General features: G+C 44.4%; 1 protein-coding gene across 4 annotated transcripts in view; it reads left to right on the top strand.

The window, feature by feature from the left end:
* The window catches only part of LOC115147104 (volume-regulated anion channel subunit LRRC8A-like), a 54108-nt gene that overhangs the window by 3605 nt on the left and 33214 nt on the right, over positions 1–17289 (top strand). For all 4 annotated transcript variants that reach the window (XR_003866272.2, XM_029689109.2, XM_065004617.1 and 1 more), the window contains exon 2: positions 12571–14692. Coding sequence is in view for 3 of the 4 variants with exons in the window: in XM_029689109.2 (XP_029544969.1) it covers positions 12581–14692 (2112 nt within the window). In the remaining variant the exon portion in view is untranslated. The remainder of the gene's footprint in view (positions 1–12570; positions 14693–17289) is intronic.

The raw sequence follows: 17289 nt of genomic DNA, 5'->3' as shown, positions 1-17289 counted from the left end.
AAGACATTTTGCAGGAGAATGTAAGGCTGTCTGTCCGCCAATTGAAGGTCAACAGAAGTTGGGTGACGCAACAGGACAACGACCCAAAACACAGAAGTAAATCAATAACAGAATGGCGTCAACATAAGAAGATTCGCCTTCTGGAATGGCCCAGTCAGAGTCCTGACCTCAACCCGATTTGAGATGCTGTGGTTTTAGAATACCTACCCGTTCAGGGTTTTTCTTTATTTTTACTATTTTCTACATTGTAGAATAATAGTGAAGACATCAAAACTATGAAAGAACACAAATGGAATCATGTAGTAACCAAAGAAAGTGGTAAACATATCAAAATATATTTTATATTTGAGATTCTTCAAATAGGCACCCTTTGCCTTGATGACAGCTTTGCACACTCTTGGTATTCTCTCAACCAGCTTCACCTGGAGTTCCCACATATGCTGAGCACTTGGCTGCTTTTCCTTCACTCTGTGGTCCGACTCATCCCAAACCATCTCAATTTGGTTGAGGTCGGGGGATTGTGGATGCCAGGTCATCTGATGTAGCACTCCATCACTCTCCTTCTTGGTCAAATAGCCCTTACACAGCCTGGAGGTGTGTTGGGTCATTGTCCTGTTGAAACACAAATGATAGTCCCACTAAGCCTAAACCAGATGGGATGGCGTATGGCTGCAGAATGGTATGGTGGCCATGCTGGTTAAGTGTGCCTTGAATTTCAAATAAATCACAGACCGTGTCACCAGCAAAGCACCCCCACACCATCACACCTCCACATCCATGCTTCACAGTGGGAACCACACATGCGGACATCATCCGTTCATCTCTTCTGCATCTCACAACGACATGGCGGTTTGAACCAAAAATCCCATTTGGACTCATCAGACCAAAGGACTGGTCTAATGTCCATTGTAAGTGTTTCTTGGCCCAAGCTACTTTCTTCTTATTATTGGTGTCATTTAGCAGTGGTTTCTTGGACTGATTCATCAGTCTCCACTGAACAGTTGATGTTGAGATGTCTCTGTTACTCTGAAGCATTTATTTGGGCTGCAATTTCTAAGGCCTCTAACTCTAATGAACGTATAGTCCGCAGCAGAGGTAACTCTGGGTCTTCCATTCCTGCAGCGGTCCTCATGAGAGCCAGTTTCATCATAGCACTTGATGGTTGTGAAAGATGGCGTCGACAGAGAGTGCTGCCTCGCTTCTAGCTCTTAGGAAACTTTGCAGTATTTAATTTTTTATGTATAATTTCTTACATTGTTAGCCTAGAAAAGTGTTATTGCATACATCCAGGAAGAACTATTGGATATCAGAGCGACGTCAACTTACCAGAACTACGACCAGGAATACGACTTTCCCGACGCAGATCCTTTGTCCGCCCCAGCCAAGGGCATTTGAACTGATTCCAGAGGCCGACCCAAAACAACGCAGCCGGAGAAGAGAGAGACTGGAGCGGTCTTCTAGTCAGACTTCGGCGGCGCACACACCACCCACCACTTTCGAGTATATTAGAGTATATTACTCGCTAATGTCCAGTCCCTAGATAACAAGGTAACAACAAAATCAGGACAAGGGTTGCTTTCTAGATTGACATCAGGGATTTTAACATACTCTGTTTCACGGAAGCATGGCTCTCTCGGGATATGCTGTCGGAGTCGGTACAGCCACCTGGATTCTCAGTGCTTCGCGCCGACAGGAATAAACATCTCTCCGGGAAGAAGGGCAGGGGTGTATGTTTCATGATTGATGACTCATGGTGTAATTGTATAAACATAAATTCACCTGACCTCACAATCAAATGCCGACCGTATTATCTCCCAAGAGAATTCTCTTCGGTTATTGTAACAGCTGTGTATATCCCCCCTCAAGCCGATACCACAACGGCCCTCAAGGAACTTCACTGGACTTTATGCAAACTAGAAACCATATATCCTGAGGCTGCATTTATTGTAGCTGGGGATTTTAACAAAGCAAATTTGAGAACAAGGCTACCTAAGATCTATCAGCATGTCGACTGTAGCACTTGCGCTGGGAAAAACACGAACACTGTTACTCTGACTTCCACAATGCTCACCCGCCTTTGTTTCAGAAAATCTGACAATTTTTCTCCTCCTTCCTATAAGTTGAAACTCAAACAGGAAGTACCCGTGCTAAGGACTATTCAATGCAAGGCTGACCAGTCGGAATCCACGCTTGGAGATTATACTTCTTTTCCACCATAATTTGCAAATAAATTAATTAAAAATCCTACAATGTGATTTTCTGGATTTTTTTCTCATTTTGTCTGTCATAGTTGAAGTGTACCTATGATGAAAATTAAAGGCCTCTCTCATCTTTTTAAGTGGGAGAACTTGCATTCTTGGTGGCTGACTAAATACTTTATTTGTATTTATGTATTTATATATTCTTATTCCATTCCTTTTCTTAGATCTGTGTGTATTAGGTATTTGTTGTGGAATTGTTAGATATTACTTGTTAGATATTGCTGCACAGTCAGAACTAGAAGCACAAGCATTTTGCTACACTCGCAATAACATCTGATAACCATGTGTATGTGACCAATAAAATTAGATTTGGTTTTAGCGACTGCACTTGAAACTTTCAAAGTTCTTGACATTTTTGGTATTGACTGATCTTCATGTCTTAAAGTAATGATGAACTGTCGTTTCTCTTTGCTTATTTGAGCTGTTTTGCCATAATATGAAGTTAGTCTTTTACCAAATAGGGCTATCTTCTGTATTCCCCCCTACCTTGTCACAACACAACTGATTGGCTCAAACGCATGAAGAAGGAAAGAAATTCCCAAAATTAACTTTTTAAGAATGCACACTTGTTAATTGAAATGCATTCCAGGTGACCACCTCATGACGCTGGTTGAGAGAATTCCAAGTGTGCAAAGCTGTCATCAATGCAAAGGGTGGCTATTTGAAGAATCTCAAATATATTTTTATTTGTTTAACTCTTTTTACTTTTTACTACATGATTCCTTATGTGTTATTTCATAGTTTTGATGTCTTCACTATTATTCTACAATGTAGAAAATAGTAAAAAAAAAATAAAGATAAACCCTTGAATGAATAGCTATTCTAAAACTTTTCACCGGTAGTGTAACTCCAGCAGAAAGATGTTGTGTGTACTGTTGTTGGATGGATATGCTTAATACCCCAGGGGTAAACGGGAATGATTTATCAAGCTGCCGTATAGTGATCCATGTGAACTGCCTTTACAGTGTCCGATCTGCCAGATAGTGCTCAGTGCGCAGCTAGGTACACTGTGAACTGTGCAGCTGTATAACGGCCTGTTTGAGTCACTCAGTAGGCTGGCACACATTATTCATTATGCTCTCAGACGGAATTGTAGAAGTCATGCCACCACGACTTGAAATTTGTGCAAACAAAGACTTCATTTGATAGGTTACTTGGTTCGTGCTACAGAGGGGGGGGGGACAAACGGTCTCAGTCGGAGTGTTTAAACTAGACTTCTGTCCAACTGGGAGCTACTGTAAGAGTGGGCAGCGATCCAAAGAAATAGAGTGACTTAAGATGGCTTCGTCTGACTGGTTTGGACTGGATGAGGCTCTTTTGTGAGCTTCCATTGACCACACTCCCTTATTCTCTTCCTGTTAGTTCGTGCAGGTAGAAGGGGAGGTGCACATGGAGAGAGGGAGCTAGAAACTAAAGTCTACACCCAGTCCACCCCAACTGACCTCACACATACAAAAAGGAAACGGATAACTGATTAGATAGCTGATATTGGAAGGGGTTTTTCTGCTGGGGCACTCTAAGCTTTACTATGATCTCAGTTTGAGATGTTTTCATTAAGTAACGTGTCTGGGTTAAACAGTCCAAATGCGGAGGACTTGTGTACCTGAATAATGATTTCATTTCCTGAGGAATGTCCTACGGTCTACTGGTTTCCCCAGTAGACTGTAGTAGTAGTATTAATTTCTCAGGACAAAGGTGTTTCTGACCTCTTGTCCTGACTAGGGTAGAGATTATTTTCCCTAATCAGGTCATGTGATCAGTAAAAACTCCTGGCCCCAACAATGTCCTAAATGGGTCGTTCTCTTTCAAATATTAATTTTGATATCTCACATGTGGGGGTTCTCTACGACCGCCTATTCTCATGGAAGTACCTATCAAAAGTGTCTGTTGGAGACGGAGGTAGAGTAGCGAATGAGGTGAGACTCTCACTTCTATAAAAGGAGCCACTCTACCACCCTCTGGTTATTCTTGCTTCTCTTCCTCACGAATGGTCTCACTACTCTAGCTCGCCGCATATCGACTGGATACCCAGAAACGAACCCTGAAGGATAACTTCTGACTTCAACTGGTGGTCTTCATACCCTGTCGAGAGGTTGTGTACTAACCGGAAGGTTTTTGTTTTGAAATCATTTTCTACTTCTCAGTCTCCGCTAGCTACTGAGACTCGGTTAGCCAACTCTGCAAGGCTAACTTGGCTACCTTGCTGAGAGGCAAGCTAACCTTGCTAGCATACCCTACCTGCAACACGGTAGCATTGTGAGCACCCTTTTATCGTCTACATTCACCTGTTGTGTTTACTAGACTGACCATCTCAGCCTTCGCGGCATCTTCGGTTGCGGAAGCGCTCTTTCTGAAGGCTAACTTGGCCAGCACTGAGCTAGCCACGGCACACTTTCACCACAAGGTAGCTTCTAGCTAGCTAACGCCCCACTAGCCTCCACTCTCTCCCCTCAATGGCTGACGACATAGTGTCAGGGGAAGGCGAGTTGGGGGATCACGATGGGATTAATATCATGGAGATCCTTGAGAGAGTGCAGGAGATGGGGACTGACGACCCCGTTCTCCCACCCTCTCAGGCCCACAGACCACCTCCAGTGAAGTTTGGCGGCCAGACTAGACATCGAGTGGCCATCCCCTGTAGTGGCTCAGCGCCCGTCAATGGATCTATACAGCAGGAAAGCCCCCACTGCTCCCCGCAGTACCAGTTTGCCTTTGCCTCAGGGAAGCTAAGAGGCCCTCACTAGCAGGATTCTTGCTAAGGCTACCCTGAGCCTGGACATTGGATTACCCAAACTCAGTAATGTAATTTCATTTACTTTCCGTTACTTTTGTATTACTTTCGCCTTAAGATGCATTAGAAGAAGACAAAAAGGATACGTGATCTCTGACTTGTGGTCAGACTCACTCAGAAACAAACTTCAAATTGTGCCTTTTTTCCAATGCTGAATTGAATGTCATTGGGAACAGAAAGGTGTCTCTTTTTTTTCGCAAACATTCTTTCTAAATTTAAAAGTATTTTTTTTGTAATCAGCATACATTAATCAGTTACTCCCCAACCCTGGCTGTCGTCATGCAGGGTTTAAACCCTAGCGAACGAAGCAATTCTCCACCCTCACCCAGATTCTTTAGAAAAAAAGGGAAAGTGACAGGCCTGCAACTCTTGGAAAAGAGTGGCAGCCATTTATGCTTTCTGTTTTCACAGTTGGTGTGTTGTTTTTTTGTGGAGAAGTGGTGTAACTAGACAGATTGTTTTTCACTACACTGTTTTCCATGGTCCTATGCTCCTTGCAGGATTTGTTGGGGTGAGAAGGTTACTCTTTGTTATGGTCCTTTAGCCACTTTTTCAGCCTTCCAAGGCTCAAGGTTTTCTAGCGCAGGGACTGGGAGACTAGTCAGGATCAAGGCAAAGATGAACGGAGCAAAGTTCAGAGATGCTTGAAACAGATTATCCATAACTGTTGTGTAGTCTCTAAGCAGGACACTTTGCTTAATCCCAGTCTCTGAGATTTTAGCTCGTCTTGGGACGTGTCTATTATTAGCCACTGGGAAGTGTGGAGAAGTATTATTCCTCCTTCTTTCACTTTACTAAGGCCTTTGGCATCACGAAACATATGTGTGGACTGTGCTTTACCAGTCACTGTTCGCGCCAACAGTCTGCCCTGGGGTTTTTCAGGTCAATGTACCTAACCCTATCTTTGGCCCGGGTCGACTTTTTCCCATTGTCGCACCTTGGAGCCTATGGCTTTTCACCTGTTGCCTTCTCTAGAAGGGTGTCCCTGTTGTCCATTAGGTGCGGTTCGCATCTACTTGGATTGTAGGAGAGCTCGGGCAAGGGTGTTATGCGCTTCACTTATTGGGCCCTTCTCTTTTTGACGATATCCTGCCCGGATCATGGGAATCATTATAATGGGGCGATAATCTTTGGAGGTGCCTGGAAGGTCCCTCTCCTACAAAGGAGTTTACCTCTTGGGTACTGTTTTTGTAGCATATCTCATTAAACTGAGATTGTATGCGTCTTATTTTGGGCTGACCCTCAGTTTATGAAGTTTTTCCCCTGTTGGGTTGTCTCTGCACCTCTTCGGTACGTACTCAGGACCTCTGAGGGTTGCTGATGTTGGGACTTCCCTGGCTTTGGAGAGCATGTTTTGCAATACGGGAGTTGGCCATATCCCCATGTGAGATATTAAAACAAATAATTGAAAGGGAACTGAAGATTACTTTCATATCCCTGGTTCTCTGATATGGTATGAGATATCTCACCGCATTCCCCTGCTCGCAGGAGCATGAGGAAGAAAAGCATACTTGAGAATAACCAGATGGCGGGAGAGTTATTCCTTTTATGGAAGTGTGAGGGTTTCACCTCATTCACCACTCTTACTTGTCTGTCTCCAACAAACACTTTTGATAGGCACCTCCGAGAGGGTGGGCAGTCTTAGTGAAGAGATCTCACTCATAATAGCAGAGAACCAGGGTTACGCAAAGTAACCTTACATTTTTCCACGTCTGGGAGATAAAATATCACTGGTGGAGAGGATACAGTTTGACTATAGCTGAGCTAGACATAACAGATGGAACACCATGAGGAAGTGAGTGAGCCTTTTCGGCATAAACACATTCTAGCCATGTTAATGGATTCAGCATTGGATTTATTATAATCAGACAGGCTGTCTATGACATTTAGCTGTTGGCCCATAAATACCGTCATTAAATCTCCCGCATTGAGTAATATGTCTTCAGAAAGATAACCGTTAGAAACATGATCACCCTGTTTTCTTAATGTACTTTTAAAGGCCAAAGTTCTCAAAAGCTCGCCTTCCTGACAATGTCAAGTTTGCCTACCTGATGGGCTTGTCCTTTTTAGAACTTTGTGTTTTTAAAGTACGAGTCACAATGATTACTCATTTTTGTGCGGGGTCTTGTAACAATACATTTATTGCTTACTTTAGCATTTGTGTGCTGTGTCAGTTTCTGTTCCCCTCTGCATCCAGCTTCCGCTGTCTTCTTGGAGCCACATAGTGTTCTCTGTCTGCTCACAGGATGTCTGGGATGTCCCTGACATGGAGTACACCACTCTGGCAACCCACAAACTGGCTTGACCTGAAAGTAGCTGACTGGGTTGTAGGCCTATTGTAAAAGGCATCATAAAGATTACTTCCTAATTGTTTGAATTAACTTGGTGATGAAGCGTAGCCTAAACATTTGACTGGAGCAGGGTTTCCCAACCTTTTTTCCCCAAGCCCCCCTTTTGGACATTGGAAAATGTTGTTTTGAAGCTAATTTCCTGAAATTGTACTTAGTTTAAAAAGACTGACATATTTTAGGCAGGCTATTTAATGATGATGAATGAATCCAATGAATCTGCGTAGCAGTCAGTCTTTGTTCTGTCGTGTCCCTTGTATATTTTGCGTTACATCTTTTTCGTCGCATATCCTTTAAAATATTTTGCTAAACCTCAACATCTTAATACTCTCTTGCAACCCGCCTCACCCAATGTAGCGTTGATCTGCTTTTTTTTTCCTAAAGTATTTATATTTACTTCGGATCTGGAATCCCTCAACTGAAGCTAGCCAGCTAACTACCAGCTATCAGTCAGCAAACCATTGCCAGCGATCATCAGCTAACCTTTAGCTCAGAAAGCTCTCGTCAGTTCGAACAACGTGACTCTAACCAGAGCATAACGGACCTGTTATTTTTTATCCCCGGATTCCTACCGCAAACTGAACATTTTCATCTGGATCTTCACAACTAGCTAACCGCAATCCCGGATGACTACTCCTGGCTAGCGTTTCCATCCCAGAGTAAGCACCAATTAGCTTGAAGCTAGCCCGGCCAGGGCTCCTGTGCTACCACCGAAGTATACTCCTGGGTTACCACCGAAGAACCCTGCAGATCCCCTACGACTGGAATACCGACATAATGCTAACTGCTTGCTAACCCGGCCTGCTAACTGCTAGCTTGCCCTGATCTACTAGCTGCTAGCTTGTATAGCCCCGGCCTACTAACTTTTAGCTTGTTAGCCTGCTAACTGTCTGAATCGCCGTGTCCCCAGCCAGCCCAACCACTCACTGGACCCATATGTTCACTTGGCAACGCATGTCTCTCTCTAATATCAATATGCCTTGTCCATTACTGTCCTGGTTAGTGATTACTGTCTTATTTCACTGTAGAGCCTCTAGCCCTGCTCAATATGCCTTAACCAACCAACCATGTTGTTCCACCTCCTACATATGCAATGACATCACCTGGTTTAAACATCTCTAGAGACTATATCGCTCTCTTCATTACTCAATGCCTAGGTTTACCTCCAATGTACTCACATCCTACCTTACCTTTGTCTGTACACTATGCCCTGAATCTATGCTATCGTGCCCAGAAACCTGCTCCTTTTACTCTCTGTTCCGAACGTACTAGATGACCAGTTCGTATAGCCTTTAGCAGTACCCTTATCCTACTTCTCATCTGTTCTTCTGGTGATGTGGAGGTTAATCCAGGTCCTGCAGTGCCTAGCTCTACTCCCACCCCCCAGGTACTTTCATTTGTTGACTTTCTGTAAACGTAAATGCCTTGGTTTCATGCATGTTAACATTAGAAGCCTACTCCCTAAGTTTGTTTTACTCACTGCTTTAGCACACTCTGCCAACCCAGATGTCTTAGCCGGGTCTGAATCCTGGCTTAGGAAAACCACCAAAAACCCTGAAATTTCCATTGCTAACTATAATGTTTTCCGCCAAGATGGAACTGCCAAATGGGGCGGTGTTGCAATCTACTGCAAAGATAGAACTCTGCAGGCTGTATTACTATCCAAGTCTGTACCCAAACAATTTGAGCTTCTACTTCTAAAAATTCACCTTTCCAGAAACAAGTCTCTCACTGTTGCCGCTTGCTATAGACCACCCTCTGCCCCCAGCTGTGCCCTCGATACCATATGTGAATTATTGCCCCCCCCCATCTATTTTCTGAGCTCGTACTACTAGGTGACCTAAACTGGGACGTGCTTAACACCCTGGCCATCCTACAAACTAAGCTTGATGCCCTCAATCTCACACAAATTATCAATGAACCTACCAGATACAACCCCAAATCAGTAAACACGGGCACCCTCATAGATGTCATCCTAACTAATTCACCCTCCAAATTCACCTCTGCTGTTTTCAATCAAGATCTCAGCGATCACTGCCTCATTGCCTGCATCCGTAATGGGTCTGCGAGCAAACGACCACCCCTCATCACTGTCAAACGCTCCCTGAAACACTTCTGCGAGCAGGCCTTTCTAATCGACCTGGCCGGGGTATCCTGGAATGACATTGACCTCATCCCGTCAGTAGATGAAGCCGGGCTATTCTTTAAAAATGCCTTCCTTATCATCTTAAATAAGCATGCCCCTCTCAAAAAAACTTAGAACTAGGAATAGATATAGTCCTTGGTTCACTCCAGACCAGCACAAAAACATCCTGTGGCGTTCTGCATTAGCATAGAATAGCCCCGTGATATGCAACTCTTCAGGGAAGTTAGGAACAAATATACACAGGCAGTTAGAAAAGCTAAGGCAAGCTTTTTCAAACAGAAATTTGCATCCTGTAGTACTAACTCAAAGTTCTGGGACACTGTAAAGTCCATGGAGAATAAGAGCACCTCCTCCCAGCTGCCCACTGCTCTGAGGCTAGGAAACACCGTCACCACCGATAAATCCACTATAATTGAGAATTTCAATGAGCATTTCTCTACGGCTGGCCATGCTTTCCACATGGCTACCCCAACCCCGGTCCACTGCCCGGCACCCTCCACAGCAAACCGCCAAAGACCCCACCCTTTCTCCTTTACCCAAAACCAGATAGCTGATGTACTGAAAGAGCTGCAAAATCTGGACCCCTACAAATCAGCCAGGCTAGACAATCTGGACTCTCTCTTTCTCAAATTATCTGCCGAAATTGTTGCAGCCCCTATTACTAGACTGTTCAACCTCTCTTTCGTATCGTCTGAGATTCCCAAAGATTGGTAATCTGCCGGGGTCATCCCCCTCTTCAAAGTGGGTGACACTCTAGACCCAAACTGCTACAGACCTGTCCTCCACTCGTTACCTGTATTAATGGCACCTGTTTGAATTTATCAGTATAAAAGACACCTGTCCACAACCTCAAACAGTCACACTCCAAACTCCACTATGGCCAAAACCAAAGAGCTGTCAAAGAACACCAGAAACAAAATTGTAGACCTGCACCAGGCTGGGAAGACTGAATCTGCAATACGTAAGCAGCTTGGTTTGAAGAAATCAACTGTGGGAGCAAATATTAGGAAATGGAAGACATACAAGACCACTGATAATCTCCCTCGATCTGGGGCTCCATGCAAGATCCTACCCCGTGGGCTCAAAATGATCACAAGAACGGTGAGAAAAAATCCCAGAACCACACGGGGGGACCTAGTGAATGACCTGCAGAGAGCTGGGACCAAAAAGTAACAAAGCCTACCATCAGTAACACACTACGCCGCTAGGGACTCAAATCCTGCAGTGCCAGACGTGTCACCCTGCTTAAGCAGTACATGTCCAGGCCCGTCTGAAGTTTGCTAGAGAGCATTTGGATGATCCAGAAGAAGATTGAGAGAATGTCATATGGTCAGATGAAACCAAAATATAACTTTTTGGTAAAAACTCAACTCGTCGTGTTTGGAGGACAAAGAATGCTGAGTTGCATCCAAAGAACACCATACCTACTGTGAAGTATGGGGGTGGAAACATCATGCTTTGGGGCTGTTTTTCTGCAAAGGGACCAGGACGACTGATCCGTGTAAAGGAAAGAATGAATGGGGCCATGTATCGTGAGATTTTGAGTGAAAACCTCCTTCCATCAGCAAGGGCATTGAAGATGAAACGTGGCTGGGTCTTTCAGCATGACAATGATCACAAACACACCGCCCGGGCAATGAAGGAGTGGCTTCTTCGTAAGAAGCATTTCAAGGTCCTGGAGTGGCCTAGCCAGTCTCCAGATCTCAACCCCATAGAAAGTCTTTGGAGGGAGTTGAAAGTCCGTGTTGCCCTGCAACAGCCCCAAAACATCACTGCTCTAGAGGAGATCTGCATGGAGGAATGGGCCAAAATACCAGCAACAGTGTGTGAAAACCTTGTGAAGACTTACAGAAAACGTTTGACCTCTGTCATTTTCAACAAAGGGTATATAACAAAGTATTGAGAAACTTTTGTTATTGACCAAATACTTATTTTCCACCATAATTTGCAAATAAATTCATAAAAAATACTACAATGTAATTTTTGGATTTTTTTTCTCATTTTGTCTGTTACAGTTGAAGTGTACCTATGATGAAAATTACAGGCCTCATCTTTTTAAGTGGGAGAACTTGCAGAATTGGTGGCTGACTAAATCCTTTTTTGCCCCACTATATGTGGGAACTCCTTCAAGACTGTTGGAAAAGCATTCCAGGTTAAGCTGGTTGAGAGAATGCCAAGAGCTGTCATGACAAAGGGTGGCTACTTTGAAGAGTCTCAAATATATTTTTATTTTAACACTTTTACTGCAGGATTCCATATGTGTTATTTCATAGTTTCACTATTATTCTACAATGTACGAAATAGTACACATAAAGAAAAATCCTTGAATGAGTAGGTGTGTCAACTTTTGGCTGGTACTGTGGGTCTACACCATCACTGGTATTATCAGGCTGTATAGCTAGTTACGTTTGCTCTGACTCAGTACATTTACTAGCTAGTTAGCGATTAGCATTAGCGGCTAACAAGATTCAGGCCCAATTTGCTAAGAAAAGACAATCTAGCTATTTGCAGATATAAGAAACACAAACTAATAGAACACTAGTAGATTTATATTAAGAAGCAAAGTGAAAACAGCATATTTGTCTTCAACATTGTTTAATGTGCTGCATTAATCATGCAGAGACTGAATGCAAGTATCTCGTGGTTGAGGAACAACATCTGCTCCTTGAGTGACGGGGCGGGGCTAGGTCTGTGTGGAAAGAGGCATGGTGATAAAAATGTACGTTACACATGGCATATCACATTTAACAAACCAAACATTCAAATACGTTTTTTGAAGGTAAAGTAAAAACCCAAACCGGTCCGTGTATCAATACCGATACATGGCCCAGCCCTAACTCATGCTGACATGGCTTATTTCCCCACAACGGAAATAATTCTCTGACTTTATTGTGCAATCCTGTTCGATTTGATGAGCTATGTTGGAGCCAACCTTTTTGAAGCTTTTACTCTAATGAACTTTGAAGTATACGAGTGGCATTGTGAATGTCTTGCATTACATTTTTTCTCTATCCCTTTCTATAGGTAAACCATCATGATCCCCATCACAGAGCTCCGGTACTTTGCCGACACACAGCCGGCGTACCGCATCCTGAAGCCATGGTGGGACGTCTTCACAGACTACATCTCCATCGTCATGCTCATGATCGCCGTGTTTGGGGGCACGCTACAGGTAACCCAGGACAAGATGATCTGCCTGCCCTGCAAGTGGGTGGTCAACAAATCCTGCGAGTACCTCAATATGAGCTTCCGTGACCCCTTTGACCCAGAGCCAAAAGGCATCCAGTATGAACTGGACCGGCACCAGTACAACTACATTGACGCGGTCTGCTATGAGAACAAGCTGCACTGGTTTGCCAAGTACTTCCCATACCTGGTGCTACTGCACACTCTCATCTTCCTGGCCTGCAGTAACTTCTGGTTCAAGTTCCCCCGGACTAGCTCCAAACTGGAGCACTTTGTGTCCATCCTGCTCAAGTGTTTTGACTCGCCATGGACCACCAGGGCTCTGTCTGAGACTGTAGTGGAGGAGAGCGACCCCAAGCCTCTGGGGAAGATGAACGGTACCATGGACAAGAAGGCATCATGCATCAGCGAGGACGTTGAGGCCAGCGTGCCCATGCTCCAAAGGACCAAGTCCCTCATCGAGCAGGGCATTGTTGACCGCTCCGACACGGGTGTCCTGGACAAGAAGGAAGGCGAGCAGGCCAAAGCTCTTTTCGAGAAGGTCAAGAAGTTCCGGATCCACGTCGAAGAAGGGGACATTGTCTACCGGCTCTACATCCGCCAGACCATCATCAAAGTCGTCAAGTTTATCCTGATCATCTGCTACACGGCCTACTATGTGCACTACATCAAGTTCAGTGTGATCTGCACGGTGGACATTGAGAAGCTGACAGGCTATAGGATGTACCACTGTGCTCACCCCCTGGCCACACTCTTCAAGATTCTGGCATGTTTCTATATCAGCTTGGTGGGGATTTACGGTCTCATCTGCATGTACACCCTCTGCTGGATGCTCAGCCGCTCGCTTAAGCGCTACTCCTTTGAGTCAATCCGCGAGGAGAGCAGGTACAGTGACATACCTGATGTGAAAAACGACTTTGCCTTCATGTTGCACATGATAGACCAGTATGACCCGCTCTACTCCAAACGCTTTGCGGTCTTCCTGTCAGAGGTTAGCGAGAACAAACTGCGTCAGCTGAACCTCAACAATGAGTGGACGCTGGACAAGCTGCGGCAACGTATCACCAAGAACTCCCAGGAGAAACTGGAGCTGCACTTGTTCATGCTTAACGGAATCCCTGAAACAGTGTTTGACCTAATAGAACTGGAGGTGCTCAAGCTGGAGCTCATCCCTGATGTCACCATTCCCCCCATCATTGCCCAGCTCGTCAGCCTGAGAGAGATGTGGCTCTACCACACACCGGCAAAAATTGAGGCTCCAGCTTTGGCCTTTCTGAGGGAGAACCTCAAGTCCCTCCACATCAAATTCACTGACATCAAGGAGATTCCTCTATGGATCTACAGCCTGAAGAACCTGAGCGAGCTGCACCTCACAGGGAACCTGAGCGCAGAGAACAACCGCTACATTGTCATCGACGGGCTACGGGAGCTCAAGAGGCTCAAAGTGCTTCGTCTGAAGAGTAACCTGACCAAGCTGCCTCAGGTGGTGACAGACGTTGGGGTCCACCTCCAGAAGCTGTCAATCAACAATGAGGGAACCAAGCTGATGGTGCTCAACAGCCTGAAGAAGATGGTGAACCTGACAGAGCTGGAGCTGTTGCGCTGCGACCTGGAACGTATCCCGCACTCCATCTTCAGCCTGCACAACCTGCAGGAGATTGACCTGAAGGACAACAACCTTAAGACCATCGAGGAGATCATCAGCTTCCAGCACCTGCACCGTCTGGTAAACTTGAAGCTGTGGTACAACCAGATTGCCTATATCCCCATCCAAATCGGCACCTTGACGAACATGGAGAGGCTCTACCTAAACCGCAACAAGATCGAGAACATCCCGGGCCAGCTGTTCTACTGCCGCAAACTGCGCTTCCTGGACCTGAGTCACAACAACCTGACCAGTATACATGCCGACGTGGGCTTCCTCCAGAACCTGCAGTACTTTGCTGTGACAGCCAACAGGGTGAGTACAGATCTAGTATTTGAGCGTCCCAGAGAAAATATTTGATACAGACTTGGAACTAATTCTATAACCAACAGTTTTTATTCTTTCCTCTAACTATCTTTGTTAGGGCCCAGATTATTTCCTGGTCAGGTCAAATGGTCAAAGAAACACTTGTTTCTGTGTGTCACAGGAAAATGTTAGACATTTGTTCTTGAAAAGCCCTACTCCCGTCTACCTGCCTCTTTCACATGTGATTGGGAAGGTAGGGCTTAGCATAATGATGACCGGAACGTGGTTATGTTAGGGATAATTTGCCCTAATGAGCTTGTGCACATATTGTAGAGTACACATTGTAGTTTTGTGTAGTAGACCGAGATGTCTCCAACTCCATTGAGTTGAAATTATCGCTTCAATAGTTCATTTGCCCAATATTCTGAGACAGTAACAGCCTACCCTGCTAGTGCTAATAATATGTTTCGAATGAGTTCAAGTTAAGTAACTGTCTGATGTGATGCAATGTGCCCGAGTTTTAAAAGTACACTGATGGGGGGCGCTAGTGAGCACCATGGAGTAGACGCTTCTCCGACTACCTCCTCACCCTTGCTTAAATTTGATTTAAATTCTACTTTTGCTCTACCAAACTGCTACTATGAGCAACTCCATGAGAAACACGACCATGGAGAAACGAATTAATCCAAAAACAATCGTAAAGAAAGATGGTAAAGTCCCCACCACAGCACAAGACGAGGATGGCGATGCTTGCGTTTGCCTGACCGTAATGGCTAGCCCTGACTCGGAGCCCTCACCGACTATTATTTTAGCAGCTATCAAGACAATGGAAGAGGACATGAACACTCGATTTAATCATCTCGACTCATCCTTACAATCAGTGCAAACCTCCCTGGCTGAACATACAACCCACATTATTGATCTGGAAGGAAACGCAGGTGACCACGAGACATGCATCGCCACCCTCGAGGGACAGTATGAAGAGCTACTAAATCTTTATTCAAAAATTGCAATACTTGCACTTAACGCACCAGAAATCATTAAATGAGTTTGGTCTGGGCAAGAGTGTTGTCTCGTGGCCTGAAATACTATATGCGTGCCCGATGGCTTCAGTTCTCACTAATTACAATAATTCCGCTCCTTTTCACTTTAACATTCCTTCAGGATACCCCTTGAGTCCGTTGCTATTTGCCACTGCTATGGAACCCCTAGCTGTCTGTATCAGAAGTTGTCCTGCCATTGCTTCAGCTAAACATAGGTTGATCACCGTATCTCGCTCTATGCGGATGACATCATCTTGTTTGTCTCACGCCCCGAAGAGTCATTTCCACTGCTGTTGGAGCTCATCGAATCATTTGGAGAACTCTCTGGGTATACCATAAACTGGCAAAAAAGTGAATTCATGCCTCTTAAAGGGGAGTTCCTTAAACATATACCTTTTAAATTCACAGGAGACTAAATTCAATATTTAGGGGTTGTCATCCCCAAGGACCCTAAATTGAACTACCACGACGTGATAGGGAAGTTGAAATGCAACATTGAGTTCTTGAGAGTGTTGCCTCTATCTATGATAGGCCGTGTTAACGCTATTAAAATGGTTACACTCCCCAGATTCCTTTATCTCGTTCAGAATTTGGCTATATTTTAAGTAAAGCTTTTTTCAAATCCTTGGATTCTATTATCTTGCCTTTTGTGTGGGGATACAAAGTACACCAGATCTCTAAAAAAAACATATAATTAAGCCCAAAGAATTAGGTGGCCTGAGCCTACCAAATTTTCAACATTGTTATTGGGCAGGTTTATTAGGTTTATTGGCAGGATGCATACTCTGGCATGGTAGATCCAAGATATACACAACACCTCTCTTCCAGCACTTTTCTTTTCATCAACTAAATCCTCTACAGGTATTACTGGCATTAACTTTATGCAAAAATGGTATCGTAAGGAAAACATTTGGTCTCCCGGAGACCTCTGTATGTACTCCTATTTGACATAACTATGCCCCCCCCCCAATCTCCCCGCATCTAACTTCTACCGATATCTTCAGATAAGAAACTACGTTTACTTAAATATACCACATTTTGAGGCAATTACACCTGCCCACTAGTTGTATATTTTCATGAACTTCGCCCCTGGCTCCAAGAGTTTGATCTCCAGCTTTGTAGATAACTTTACAGCATATTACTCTAACATTTGAAGGAGACCTGGGAGGAAGACCTTGTTATAGAGATTACTGATGACTGTTGGGGTGATTGCTTCAAGATATTCACTTGTGCTCGATAAACTCCCGACACCAACTTATTCAATACAAAGTGATTCACAGACTACACTATTCCTGTACCAAATTACACTCGTTCTACCCCTCGGTCTCTCCGATATGCCCTCAGTTCAAATCTGCAGAGGGTACGCTGGGTTACCTCTTCTGGTCATGCCCCAAACTGCACACATTCTAAGTGCTTCTCAGGAGTATACAGCTGTAACCTCATACCAGCCCCGGATACTGCTGTTTTAGGCAGGTCACAGCACCTAACGGCTTTAACCCACTGGGAACAAAAAAAACATTACAATATGGCAGGGTTATTGCAAAAAGAAATATTTTAAGGCTT

The sequence above is a fragment of the Oncorhynchus nerka genome, linkage group LG19, assembly GCF_034236695.1.
Source record: "Oncorhynchus nerka isolate Pitt River linkage group LG19, Oner_Uvic_2.0, whole genome shotgun sequence".
NCBI classification, from domain to species: Eukaryota; Metazoa; Chordata; class Actinopteri; order Salmoniformes; family Salmonidae; genus Oncorhynchus; species Oncorhynchus nerka.
Note: the sequence above shows the minus strand (reverse complement) of the source record. Positions and strands in the feature narration are given on the sequence as shown.